This window comes from Aegilops tauschii, chromosome 5, assembly GCF_002575655.3.
Source record: "Aegilops tauschii subsp. strangulata cultivar AL8/78 chromosome 5, Aet v6.0, whole genome shotgun sequence".
NCBI lineage: Eukaryota > Viridiplantae > Streptophyta > Magnoliopsida > Poales > Poaceae > Aegilops > Aegilops tauschii.
The window spans coordinates 231,569,949-231,584,640 of NC_053039.3; the positions used below are offsets into that span (position 1 = coordinate 231,569,949).

A 14,692-nucleotide genomic window follows, 5' to 3' on the forward strand; every position below is an offset into this window, starting at 1 on the left:
GAAATCAGAAGTGGCCATGCAAGGTGCACAAGGAATCTAACCTCCCTATATCCTTTGTTGTTGGAGATGACCGGCTTCACGGAGAATCAACTTCTTTGGAATGTGAAGCATCTGGAATATTTGATTACCTCATGGAGGACCTCAGGCTTGATTGTAGTCAGTTCCGGTCTGGCTCGATTCTCGTGTGAAGATACAAGATACCCCCAAAGATTGGGTCTGGGTAGGTCAAGCACGCGGTGCGAGGCAGTGGGGGCCTAGGTAGTGTCCCATCACTATTGTCATTAATGCAGGGAAACTGAACGGACCGACGCTTTGATTCTCGTTTGCCATCATTTCCCGGGTTTCGTGCCCTGTGTATGTGTACTGGATGATTTTGGAAGGAGATCGTGTCCACACTTCATGGAGAATGAAGCACCATTTGATTGGCTCCCAACATTATGAAAGGGGAAGGATCCACCCATTCCAAAGATTCACTCCTTCGTATTCTTCCTCACACACTCACTCCATCCGCCATTGACAAAGAGCTTTGTATGCCTAGTTCTTTCTTTTCTCTCCCAAAAATACATCACCGCAAAGCCAAGCTGGTGCGATGGTTCACGGCGATGCAAGTCGGGTACATGGTGGAAGCAGTTGAGTTGGAGTAGCCGGCGAGAGCGGTGGTGTCACCAACAAAGCTAAGAAGAAGCTCGTCGCCAATGAGATCAAGGTCAAGTGGTCAATCTCCGCCAGGTTTATCAACAACCTCGACTACAGTTTCGCTACGGTGGACACCAACAACGATCTAAAAGCACTCAAGATTTCGAGCTTGGCCTGCCGGAATCTTGTCGACATCCGTGACCACTACACGGTCTGGGGAAGCACGAAGAACAAGCAGGACTCCCTGGTTTGACCTCGCCTCGGCCATCATCGACCCCTACTACATGAAGATGAATGATGAGAGTAAGAAGGACAAGATTGCCTGGCACAGTGCCCGAGAGCGGAGACTGGATGAAGAACACGTCAAGTACGTGGCTAAGGACGCGTACACAAGCTACAAGATGTATAGGCGGATCGTTGACATAAGGAAGTGCCTTCGTCCTGCCCCGAACGAGGGATCGAGCCATAGAGCAGTGGCGACGTTGTCACAAGAAGTAGATGATTATATAATCGTTTCTCCTAGTTTAAAATGCATGTTATTGAGGTGTGTGGGAATGTTTTGTATTGTCACTTGTGTAATTGGATGTTTATTTTGGTTATATATGTTGTTCTTCTGTAGACAGAAAATTACATCGCACACGGAATACACTAGGGAACCCGTCGGTGATGATTTCATCAATCGATGACAATTGTATACTAGCAAGCGTTTGCCCACAACACACGACTTATTAGCAACAATCGTGTGTGTTATTATCGGTTTTTGCACACATATCTGATTACAGACTTGTTTATCGCGGATCACACACATCTTATTAAGTTGAACCATTTCTGTTGTTTTCGCTCATTGCAAATAGTTCATCCGACTGAAGTGTATGCCGTCTATCGCACACATCTTTATTTGGCTGACCGTTTCTATTGTGTTGCCTAATCGAAAACAGTTCATCCGAGGAAACTGTATGCCGTATATCACACGCGCCTTGATCTGACTGGTCATTTCTGTTCTTCTGGTCATCGCAAACGGTTTGTGTCGATCAACTATATGCCACATATCGCACACGCAACTCTAGTATAAATTGTGTTTGATGTCTCCGCCATCGCAAGCTTGGGGTGTTCTGGATTCATTTGTTCTAGCACAGCAGGGAGCGAGGCATGAGGGTGTAGGGCTACGACAGGGCATAGGGCGTTGAGCTTGCCAAGCATGGCGTGCTCTCTCTCTCTCTTGTGCGCACGCACACACTCGCTCTTTGTCGTTTTCTGAGGGCACGAACATGGATGCCGAGCTTGTCACGCGGGTAGGGTTGCTGGGATCGGGAGCTAGAGCAAGTATGTTTTCCCTAAATAGCTCCCCTAAATCTATATACATGGGACTCTCCTATAAAGATTTTACCTCCTAATTTTATAACTCCAGCAGCACCTCATATTTTAAAATCCTTTTTGTTAGTTTTGTGGAAGTATCACATTCATATATTCATCTTTATAATACCCTGCATTTCAAATAGAATAACCATTCTACAGTACAAATATAACGCACATAACAAACAAACAAACAAATAAAAAAAGTATTTTTACATGTTCTATAACACAATAAAAAACAACACATTTTTTTGCAGCAACATACTCATATAGTGGCGTGAAGCAATTGCAATCAGTGCATTGCATCATACACATCTATTTGTTCTCTCTAGCAAAAATCCATTAGACCATAACATTGCAAAATCCACTATACACCCACATCTTATAATCGACACTATGTGCATTGTCCTTCTTGAATCCTTGTTAGCGGTAACCAGCTTGTTCATCTCGAATTCTTGTCGCTAGCGACTATGATATCGCACGGTCGTAAGTGTCTCTGACATGAGTTGTATTATGATAGTTAACAAAAAAGGGAAAGGCGAGCAACATTGATGGAACAACAGTCGAAATACAAATGGACGACATAGACTCATCATAGGTAAGAAATGAGGTGATTTTGGGCAAGGTCCATCCACGCATGCCCCTCTGCACTACGCATTTCAATCTGTTGGTCCTTACCTTAGGAACGGTGCGACGGTGTGGTGGCGGCGGCGTTGTTGTCCATATCTCCATAGTGAAGTGGATTAAGAGGATGTTGTTCTTGGGAACGGATCTACGAAAGTTCACGGAGGACATGTGAGGTGCATGATGTATCTCATGCAACCATCTCCAGCCTTTGCAATTTGGCACCAGTTACAAAGTAAGCGAGCGCAACATGATGCTTGTTGCAAAGGCTGACTCGACGGTAGGTCTGATGAATCAGTTTGCGATTAGTATTAAATGGTTCAATCATTATAACAAATGGTCTATAGCAAAGCAAGCGAGCACCATGGTTATTGTTCCATAGGTTGCGGGTGATTCGACTGTAGATGAGACGGAGCATGTTGTGATTCGTGCGAAAGGATTCGACCATTGCAACAAGGGGTCTACTGCAAAGAAAGTTAGCAAAATATGGTTGTTTGCAAAGAAAGTGAGCACAACATGGTGCTTGTGCAAAGGCCGATAGGGCATATTTCTCCCTTAGTGGTTTTGGTGATTGATGACAATGCATTTGCGGACTAATCGTGTGCATTGAGCATTTTAGAGAATCTATCGCATGGCACAAGACGATCCTTGCCCCTCGGAGCTATTGCGAAGATGATGTTTTTCTTGTGTTTCATTTTTGGTGAATTCGAGTCGTACGATCACCGTATTATTAAGAGGGGGTCCGCTTCGAAAAGGTTTGGGTTGAATCAACACGTACACAGTCTCTTTGCACCCCCTTTCCTTCCCGGTTCGGAGCTTGTCCTTCCTTGTACATGGGCCCTCTTGAGGCACATAAGCGGTAGTACCGCTCAGCAGCACGGTAATACCGCTCCAGCGGTACTGCCGCCGTTTAGTGCTACTAGGACTTCCGCCTATTCTTAGTGCTCTGTAGTATGGCGGTAGTTCAGTGCGGCAGTACCGCTCGGTACTGCGGCTCTGAACTACCACTCCACTACCGTAGATCTACTGGCATTCTAACTATTAAGCGGAAGTACCGCTCCGTGCTACCGTCCCGGTGAACTACCGCTGCTTCACTACCGCTGGGAGTACCGTTTATTTTTTGTCTTTTGGACTGCTCTATCCTTCGAGCGGAAGTAGAGCGGAAGTAGATCGGTAGTAGCCAGCGGTAGTACCGCTCTGTGCGGCACTACCGCGCTGCCCTCCTCTACTACCGATGTTTTGTGTGGTTGCACAACACTAAGGGAAGTACCGCTGGTGGGAGCGGTAGTACCGCTCCGGTGGCACTACCCCTCCCTGATCTGTTCAGTTAAGTGCAGCTGCTGAAACTTCCGTGCCAGCGGAAGTACCGCTCACTCCAGCGGTACTACCGCTTGTGCACAGGCTGAAGGGGCATGACGGTTGGATTATTTTTCCCACTATGTAAGTAAGTCTTCTTCTTCTAGTTGACTTACCTCTTCCTCATGCAAGCTCCATTGTTGCTCAAAAGCTCACTCTTGCTCGATCTTTCTCTCTAGCCATTCAAACTTGTTGATTTTTTAGGAATTGGTTGAGAAGACTTAGATCTACACTTCCACCCAGAGAAATTTGACCCCCCACTAATCCCTTGCAGATCTTATTACTCTTGGGTGTTTGAGCACCCTAGATGGTTGAGGTCACGTCGGAGCCACATTCCATTATGGTGAAGCTTCGTGTGGTGCTGGGAGTCTTCAGTTCGGTTGTGGAGATTGCCCCAACCTTATTTGTAAAGGTCCGGTTGTTCCCTTCAAGAGCATCACTAGTGAAATCACGACATCTTGCATTGTGCGAGGGCGTGAGAAGAATACGATGGCTAGTGGTTTTTTGGGGAGCATTGTACCTCCATATTGCTCCAACGGAGACGTACTTCCCCTCGAAAGGAAGGAACTTCGGTAACACATTCTCGTCTCCACCGGCTCCACTTGTGGTTATCTCTTACCTTTTTTTGAAACGAGGTAAAAGATTTGCCATTTTCATTGATTAAGAAGAAGAGAGTTGTCCGGTTAATTAGAGGAAAACCGGGCGAAAACCGTTACAACACGCCCACAAGAAAGGGCACTCCGGCCGACCTGGCACCAACAAGACCACACACACCGCCGAGAAGAGGGCACCGTCGAGGCTGCATGCATTGTCATCGTCATCACCTCTCCCCGAGCAAGCGACTCCGACTCTGCCGCAAACGATCTGTCCAGACCCCTTCGAACGAACGACACACGATGACCTTGTCAGCCCTAGCCAAACAATCGACCGCCGACGTCGAGGACCGGCAGCTCCGATTTTGTTGATACGCTTCACTGGAGAAAGTTGCACGCCTCGCACCGACCTAGCCCAGCACAACCTCCGGAGAGCACCGTCCGCTCAAACCACCCTCATGGAGTCATCGTTGCCGCAGGGGCCCCACCGCATGCAGTTCCGACTTCTCTGTCACAGTGAGAAACAAGCATAGGCATACTCGTTGGCGAACCGGACCGCCGACATCAGAAGGACAGGCCGCGACCCAGCTCCACATGCCATCATCATTGACGTCACACGCGTCGCAACGCCAACCACTCGCATCACCAGTTGGCCACCTGCCAACCGTGAGCCGTGCACGTCCAGCCCAAGAGAAGGGCGAGGAATAATCATCGATCTTCAAAGCAACGCCCTAAAGAGGGAAACACCATTGAGACGACGTCGTTGCCTGACCCAGATGGATCTAGGCTTTCGCCTGAAGAACGAGATCCGAGGATGGACCGGGTCGGAGAACTCCACGACGGTGCCTTCAAGAAGGGAAACGACGCCCAAAAACGCCGCCACCGCCTGCCGGCCATAGCCGGGCAAAGCTTGCGCTCGGAGTAGACCCGATGAACAACCTCACGCAGCCGGCCGAAGCCGGCCCGCACCTCCGCTGACCTGCACACACCTTGCACAGCCACCACGCCATCGCCACACAAGGTCCACCACAACGCACTTCCGCCCAGCTGCCGCAACCGAGGCCACCACGATGACCAACCCTCCGGCAGACACGGACGGACCAGATCCGGCCGAAGAGCAGCTGGATCAGGCGCCCCCTTGACGCATCACCAAGACCACCAGCAAGAACTGGATCGGAGGAACGACCAGAAGGCAGGGAAGCGGAGCCGCCACCCCCGCCCCGACTCGCCGAGAAGGATCTGCAGGACCGCAGCCCCGGAGCCTGCCGACGACGTCGCCGTGGCCACCACCCGCCGGAGACGCAGCCTCGTGGTCGCCACACCCCATAGCCGCTGCGCCGCGCCACCAAGAGGCGAGCCTCCCCCACCGCGAGATCCTGCCGCAGCAGAGAGGCCCCGCCGCCGCCATCCGCCGCTCGGGCTTAGCCCGGCGGCCTCCTCCGGCGGCGGCGAGGGGAGGTAGGGGGCAGAGAGGGCTGGAGGCGGCGCTCGATCTAGATCCGCCCGTGCCGCCGTGGAGGCGACGCGGGGGACGGGGGAGGTGGCGTAGAACTTTTTGAGCAGTTCTTGCTGCTGTTATGGTTCTGAAGGTGAATGGCAGGTCGCGCACGAACCTCTTACCTTTAATTTGTGCAACATTTACTAGTGTTGTATCTCTTTCTTGCTTGTGTTGTTGTTGTTGCTAGCATCATATAGGTCATTCATCTAGTTGCATATCTAGACAGCCTATTTATTGCTAAACCTAATTTGATAAGAAAACCTAAAAACTGGTAGTTGCCTATTCACCCATTTCCCCCTAGTCAACCATATCGATCCTTTCATCACGGAATACTCGGCGGTAGATCGGACAGCTGTCTCGTGCGCCATCAGACGACTGCCAAGGCGTCCGATCAGATCCAATTTCACCTGCACGACGCATAGGGTACGCCTAAAATATTTTCAAAATGTTGGTGGATGTTGGCATATTTTTTAGGAGTATTATAATTTAGTCAAACTTTTTTTGAACACATCGGCTAAAATTAGATTTTCAGTTATTTTCGTAGCTTCAAAACAAGTTTTTTTTTCTTTCGAATTTGTCACAAAAGTGAACAAAGTTATCAAATATTTACGCATCCAGAGGCCACACGAACTCCGCTTCGTCTCGTCGCGACCATCTGACAGGTTCGCTCGCCGGTCGGAGGCATACCCGCCGCCATGTCGAAGCTCGCCAACCAGCCGGCGCCGCCGTCGTCGGATATGGATGTTGACTCCGCAGCCGCGGTCGAGGAGAAGAATCCCGTCAGGTTCTCCATCAATGGTGAGCTCTCTCCCTACCCTCTGCGCAGACCCGATCTCCCCCCCTCGCGTCTCCTGATCCGTCCCCCTTCCTCCGCGCAGTGCTGGAACTCATGAGGGAGGCGCAGATGCAGCACGGCCTTCGCCACGGCGACTACACGCGGTACAGGTGCGCGTCCCGATTACCGATCACACCCCACTTGACGCCCACCCAGATCTGCTGCCTGCTCGTCTTCTCAGCTGTGCCATGCCACCGTGATTCTCGCCTCGCGGGATTCACGCGCGTATATTGATCGGGAGGCATCTTTTCTTCCTACCGTGCTCTCAGATGTGTGACTTGTGATGGAATGCTTTCATCCAGTCCCCCTATATCGAAATTTTCCTATGGAAACCCTGCTTCGAACTTGCTCTGTAGTCTAATAGAATTCATACATTTAATCTGCTATAAAAGAAAGCTATCTTTTTACACCTTTGCTTTGCGCATTATGCTTGCTCCGTTTTCTCTGTTGCCGGTGCATGAGGGGGAAGTTCTGTCCTCTCAGATGTTGCATGTCTTGTTTGCCCCAAGTATCTTGCTTTTGCTTATAATTTATTAGTATGGTGCTGCTGTCATTTGTGGATGCATACTTTGTCTGAAGGATTTAGGATTATTTGCAGGAGATACTGTACTGCGCGTCTGAGAAGGCTATACAAGTCTCTGAAGTTTTTGCATGGCCGTGGTAAATATACCCGGAGGAATATAACAGAGTCAACAGTGACTGATGTGAGGTGTGGTGCTTTTTCTCCTGATAATCTACCATATGCCTGCTGCCTTTGTTCATACTTCACTTCGGCTAGTATTTTGGTAATTTTGACAATTTAGATTAGATGGATCTGTTTGGATTTGGTATGTTAACTACCATTGTCAACATTTAAAACCAACAATGTGATTTCCTTTGTACCGTTGAACATATGATTACTATTAGTTACAAAGATTTCAGCCACCATTTGGTAGTTGTGTACTCCATGCCTGTGATATTTATTAGTACTTTATCAGTATTGTTAATTCCTTACCCTAGCAAAATTCTTGTTATTGTTGATGAACACTTTTGTAGTGCATGTAATCGGTGTGCGACAACTATTGGGGAACTTAAGCAAATGCTTTTGCAATTTAGTGAGCTGTTAGGCTTGGTTACGCCTAAAGCAATTTTAACACATGAGTGTAGGTTTCTACATGTGGTATTTTATACGGCTGAGAGAGCATGGAGTCATGCTATGGAGAAGAAAACTGCTGGTCCAAATGCACCGCAGCGCATCTACATGCTGGGTCGATTTAGGAAGGCAGTCAAATGGGCGGCACTTTTTTCACAGTTATGTTCTATAAAAGGAGATTCCAGGACATCTTTGGAAGCTGAGGTGTGTTTCTTATCTTTTGTTTGATTTAGTGCTCAGTTGACAGTCCTTTTTAAGTACAAAATAGAAACCTCACTATGTTGATCTGATATAGTTGTCCTATAGGAAAACTATTTTTTGAACCATCTAAAATAATATCTTTTGTAGGCATATGCTTCATATATGAAAGGAACTTTGCTTTTTGAGCAAGAGAAGAACATAGAGGCAGCAATGTTGAATTTCAAGAATACCAGGTTTGTGGAAATAATACTCGGTCCATTGATGTTTTGGCTCTATGCAGTGTGGTATTATTCCTTGTGTTGATCATCCTTATTGTCGTGCCTTGCTGTTTGGATATATCATGATACTTGCTCCCCTTATGAGTATTTTAAAACTTTGTGATTGACATTTATTATTTTTCACAGGACTGTATATGAGGAGCTTGGGAAGTATGGCAGCATAGAAAATCAACTTTTATGCCGTCAGCGCATTGAGGAAGTGGAGCCTATGATTGGATTCTGTTCACGCAAACTTGGTGGATCTGCTCTGCAAGAACATGACCTGCTAGATATGGAAAAGGAGGGGCCTGCTTATGACCTTTTTAAAGCTAAGATTGAGGTATTTTCTTTTCATACAACTAAAGAATATAGTGGAATGCATAAGAGGTCCTAAAACTATTCGAGGAGTGTCAAGGTAGTACTAAAACTTTAAAATTGCAGACTTGGGCCCCAAAAGTTATAAGTTCTTCATCGCGGTCCTAAGCAGCCCAGACCGGGTCAGACTTGCTTATGTAGTACGTTGATTGTCGCCACATAGACGTATGGACCCACCAGATAACCGATTGAAGCCAGAATCTGTTGAAAGTAGAAACACCCCTGATATCCTGGTAATTTTCACTTGTGCCCCCTAGTTCTTTTCCCCACTAGCAATGTTCAGAGAATCGTTAACTGGTAACTACTCGGTCGGCTGGCGAGTAGGGTATTAATAGGCAAATCAGCCGATAAATGAGTTAATCGGCCGATAAATGAGTTAGTCGGCTACTCACTGACCCACGGAGAAGGGATTAATCGGCCAGTTAACTGATTCATCGGCTGATATTTTGAACACTGCCCAACTGGTGACATATGCTCATCCCTAACCTCTCGTCCTGATCCTCTCTCCCTCACGCATGTGGAGATAAAAATCCAATCCCCAAATCATGTGCAACCTATATTATGAGGAACCAGTCAGGAATTGCACGTCAGAGACATAAAATAGGTGATTTTTGTGAGTATACCACTGCAAAACCATCAGATATTGCATATACCACTGCAACGATTCGATTAATTTTTCACCATGCACATTTTGACAGATATATGATTCCCATCGGTTCTTATGGGGAAATAGTTCACCACACACTTTATCTTTGCAGTGTGTAACATGAATGTTTGGTCAGCTTGATTAATGCATGTTTAAACCTTGAGTTTTTTTTCTGCAATCCACATAATTTGTTTACAGTTTGAAAATGGCGTGCATATCTTGCAGTGCGCCTAAACTTTGCTATTATGATGTTAGTTAATGTTGCATACATGCAAACTTGAACTAGTACAATGAGGATGTCACACAACGAACGATTATAGTTTAACTTTTATATTCTTGACTTCACGCGATGGGTATGCTTTTTGTTGGACCTGTGCTTTTCTTTATTTCTTGGTCAAGTCAGGATCTTCATTAAAGATCTATGACTCATTTGAAATCGGGAACTGTTTTTGTGACAAAATATCAGAAAAGGAATTGTCAGAATCGTGCTAGACAAGTTCTAGTATGGCGTTGATTATTGCTTAGAGCAAGACCAATGACCTCCCTATCCGGCTTTGCATCGGCCAAATTGCTGATTTTGGTTGAAATCGATGCTCCAACAGCATCGGCAAACAGCTCAGCAAAAGAATCACTCGGCAAACTATATCCTTTATGCTCGCCACTTCTGCAGACCTGGAAGAGAGTCGGTATCGAGCAATGACCGCGGCAGCTTGTCCCTCCTGCGCTGCTGAGGAATGATCTGAGGATGGTGCTCCGTTCCCCTCTCGCGCGACCACCTTCTTTTTTTCTGTTGCCGCCGCGCTGCCTCTCTTGCTGCTCGCTTGATCTGGAGGGACTGGTTGGCGTCTGGACAAATCAGAGGGGAGGAAGATTGGGGGGGGGGGGGGGGGGGGGATAGGGTGCAGCGGTGGTGGTGTTCGGTGGCGTCAACAGGGTGGGAGGTGCAGTGCTTGTCTGTGCTACTGAGAGACAGGGGGGTGGCAGCGCTTGTTTTGGTGCTCTGTGGTGGTGGCGATTTATTTGATGCTTTGTGTCGTCGATAGATTACTATGTGCTGCACTCTACCTGTTGCTGATGCTTCCATTATTGTGAGGTTGTGAGAGACAGTGAGATCATATGTTGCTGCTTGTGCTTGTGTGCTTGCACTTTATTAGAGATAAGTGAGAGAGATATTGACAACTGAGGTCGAATCGATTCATTTGATGTTGTGTGTTTGCAATTGCTGTTGCTGGATGGAGATAGCACATGAGAATTGGGGTCAACTGAAATTATGCATCAATGAAATATCAAAGGTTTTAGAGAATTTTTGTGAGTTCCAAAAGGTTGATAAAATATACGTGGATGAAATTTGGAGAGCGGGACTGTTGGAGCGTGCACAGAAATAGAGAAGGAATCCTTAGTTGAGGCTCTGCGAATAGAGATATAAGGAATTGATTTGAGGAGTTCGTTGGACTTGCTCATTTGAAATTATTTTAATATTGTTTCATAAATATGACACCATAGCCTACTTACAGTTTCTGAGTGCCAGATTGCATTTCCACCCCTGTTTTCAGATAGATGTATTTTCTATTTTGATACTTGCAGGCTGTATTATCTGAGACAAGGTCACAGCAGGCGGCTTCTATGACTGAGTTTAACTGGCTTGGTCGCAGATTTCCAATTACCAGTGCAAAGACCCGTGTGTCCATATTAAAAGGTACTCCTATATAGGTTATGTATGTTCTCTCTAAATATTATAGACATGATTTGCAAGTTCATCTCAGAGATAGCGGATAGTCCACATCTTATTTAATTGACCAAGACAGGTCTTTTTGTACAGTATTTCTGCATCTGCTTTGCTTTCTACTTGTAGATAGATTTCTTTTTAATCTAGTGATATGATTCAGCTCAGCAGCTGGAGAAGGATTTAAACGGCGCAGCCACAGAACCAATCCCAGCAGACAAAAAACTTGCTATATTTGATAAACTATTCTCTGCATACCACGAAGCTCGAAGCTGCATCCGCAATGATTTGGTATGAAAATAATGATATAGATATATGTATGTTCTAAAGGCAGTATATGCATCCTACTAACACTTTTGCCAAATGCAGGCTTCTGCTGGCAATGCTGAGAATATAAGAGACGAATTGAATGGTCTTGACAAGGCTGTCAGTGCAGTTTTAGGATTGAGGACCATAGAACGTAACCAGTTACTTGTTACTATTGCTAAAAGTAAGTTTGCAAAGCATCGGGATGAGAAGAATGAGAAAATTACAAAGCCGGAAGAACTTGTTAGGCTATATGATCTGCTAATTCAGGTAAGCTCCGTTCATATTATGCCTTACTAGAGTTGTGTACTTCTACTGATGCGAAAACAATTTAACTTGCAGAATACAACAGACCTAACTGATTTAGTTAGCTCAGGAAGGGATAAAAACGAAGAAGAGAACGCTTTTGTTCGTGAGTATGAGCTGAAAGATTTGGCTTTCCGAGCTGAGAGGTGAGTTCCACATTGCTTTCTTCGAAACCTAGAATTCTTTAATAATCAGCTTCTCTGTTCACGACTATATTGAATAATGTTATTGAGAGCTTGACACAAGGCATCAAAATATTTATTTGTCTTATTTTTAAATTATTTATTTGTATAAATGTTCCAGCTTATTACCAAGTTTCCATCTGCTATCCTAGAAAGCTTACATGTAACACATAGCGGCTATACTCACAAATTTTATTTTGGAGTACTGTGCAGATGTTTCTATTTGGCAAAGTCATATAGTTCAGTCAGTAAAAGGGCCGAAGCCTATGCATTATTCAGTTATGCACATTCCCTTGCTGATTCTGCACTGCAAGAACTGGCTAATAGTCCTCACAAGGTTTGCTACTGTGCTAACATTTATATGATCATTAAGAAGTGGTAGCTTCTAAACTCCATCCATTTTTTATCATTGTTTTAAGTGTGCCCACATCATTATCATTATCATTTGGTGCCCTTGTAAGCTAAAAGCAGCTTTTGATCTTCAGAAATGCGAGTATTATGTTGGTACCTGCACAAGTCTGCTAGGATAAATACTGTTTATTGATCTTCAAACAACATAGTTTCGGGGCTTTTACTAAGGCGCTCCTAACTTTATCTTGCTTTGTTAGTTAATATGCCTGTATTAGTTGCAAATTGTACAGTTTTGGCTTTTCTTGAATCCTTTTTCGGTTCCTAGTAGTTAGTACCTTAGCCTTTTGATATTTCCTTTGGTGTTTTTTTCCCTTTGAGTAGGTTTTGTGCTATCTTCATGCTCTTCTAATATAAAAAACATGCGTTTGGGTGCTTGTCGGAGGAAAAAAAATGCTTGATTTTTTGTCTGTCTGGCAGGTACTTCAGTCTAACTCAAATGCTCTTACTTTACAGACCTTAATCCAAGATCTCGAGGCTCTATCTTTCAATTGTAGATCCAATAGTTGCATTGAACATGCAACAGGTATTATGGAGGATGAGAGTGCTCCTGAAAGACTTTCTAAAGGAGTCTCAACTATATCACTTGGCGACGATAAAAGAAAGGTATGCTTTGTACAAGTTCTTGTCCACGTAAGCGTTTGATGAGATTAGTTTGTTACTATTGGTATTTAGATCATTAGTCCCACCATTTGAGTCTTATGTTATGGTAGGGTAGCTACCCTTGGCATCCAGTTCTTTCACCCTATTGTACACGTCACGAGTCTATTGATGAAAAAGGTGTCTGAGGAAAACTTGAACTGAAGTCCTACAGTGAGGGATATTCATATTGAACCAAAAAAGAGAAGAAAAAACTGCAGATTCTCTTTTCCTTTTATTCTTACAACTCCATTCTTATGAGTAGTTGATGAATCCACTTTATTCACCAGCCTGGTTTATTATCTTTTCTTTCCCTTCCATTCTTATGTTCTACTCCCTCCGATCCATATTAATTGTCGCTGCTTTAGGACAATCAATATGGATCGGAGGAAGTATTATTCTTTAGCTTTACCTGAGATGTTAATGAATCCACTTTATTCACTACCTCGGTATGATACTTCATTACTTAGCTAGAGGATTCTGCTATCTGAACTTTCATGCATCACTTAATCTACGTACAGTCTGTTGTTCCCTGGATTGATCTTCGATGTGCGTGAAATCAAAATCAATGGCAGACCATGTCATTTTAGGGTGTTATACTGTTATTACGAAGCACTTTAGGGTCATCTTTTGAATATATGCTGATAATAAGTTTGTATTTTGCAGGATACTAAGTACCTCCTTGATATCCTAGGAAGCTATGAATCAGCACTTGGTGAGCAAAGCGCCAAAGCGCCATGTCGCATTTCACAGTTCCCACCACCGTTCCAATCAGTTCCCTGCAACCCAATTGTTCTTGACATGGCATACAACACAATCGAGTTCCCGAACCTTGAGAACAGGATGAAGAAGGAAAAGAAGGGTCTCCTCCGCAGATTCTGGGGGTGAAAGGAAGAGAGCGTGTTATTTAGTTCCTCAGGATCACCTTGCTCTTGGATTTTGATACATTACCTTGGTGGATTAATTTGTTTTTGCCTGTGCTGCTCATCGCAGTGCCGGTTTGATGTCTGGAAGGTTTCTAAGAAGTCTGAACCAAGTTTGGCAGGCAAATTTTTTTTCTGTTTCAAAATACATCAGTTTGAGTGTCGCTGTTTACAATCCGTTATACAGTATGGAACATTAACTAAATAGGTCATACTTCTTGAAATGTTAAATTGTTGCAGTATGATTAACTTATATTCCGCAATATTAGGTTCCATGTTTGGCTGCAGTAATGCTTATCCAAAATGTGTGCCAACGTGCAAGGCTGCTGCACTCTTGTGGTGAGGATATATACTGGTCGAAACTTTGAAATATATTTGAATTTTTTGGTGCATATAGATTGTTTACAACACTTGGTGTCATGAGGATTGCTCCATTCAGAACAAGCGCAAAGGAGCCCAAATGCTTCACAGTCAACTTGTTAATTGCATAACCAAATTTCAACTTTTTGAGGGAACATGCAAACGAGCTTAAAATCCAATTACCCAAGCTTGTGATTAATTATTGTCAAACAGTGGTTGTACGCTTGCGTTTCATCAGATCAGATGGTGCTCGATTTTCCAGATGATGATGCTGCGATTCCGCCAGTTCGACATTTCTCTCGCGCGCTGCTCAGTGAATAGCACTCGTACGCCAATGAA

The 14,692-nt window shown here is 45.0% G+C and overlaps 1 protein-coding gene across 1 annotated transcript; it reads left to right on the top strand.

The window, feature by feature from the left end:
- The first annotated feature begins 6,589 nt into the window (after window positions 1-6,589).
- LOC109787151 (uncharacterized) lies at window positions 6,590-14,280 on the top strand. Its single transcript, XM_020345707.4, has 13 exons — window positions 6,590-6,858; window positions 6,939-7,005; window positions 7,494-7,604; window positions 8,042-8,231; window positions 8,376-8,461; window positions 8,633-8,825; window positions 11,091-11,202; window positions 11,393-11,520; window positions 11,599-11,805; window positions 11,878-11,987; window positions 12,237-12,360; window positions 12,888-13,037; window positions 13,737-14,280. The coding sequence occupies exons 1-13, from the start codon at window positions 6,756-6,758 to the stop codon at window positions 13,956-13,958; spliced, it is 1,803 nt and encodes a 600-aa protein (XP_020201296.1). The 5' UTR covers window positions 6,590-6,755; the 3' UTR covers window positions 13,959-14,280.
- Window positions 14,281-14,692: the final 412 nt, after the last annotated feature.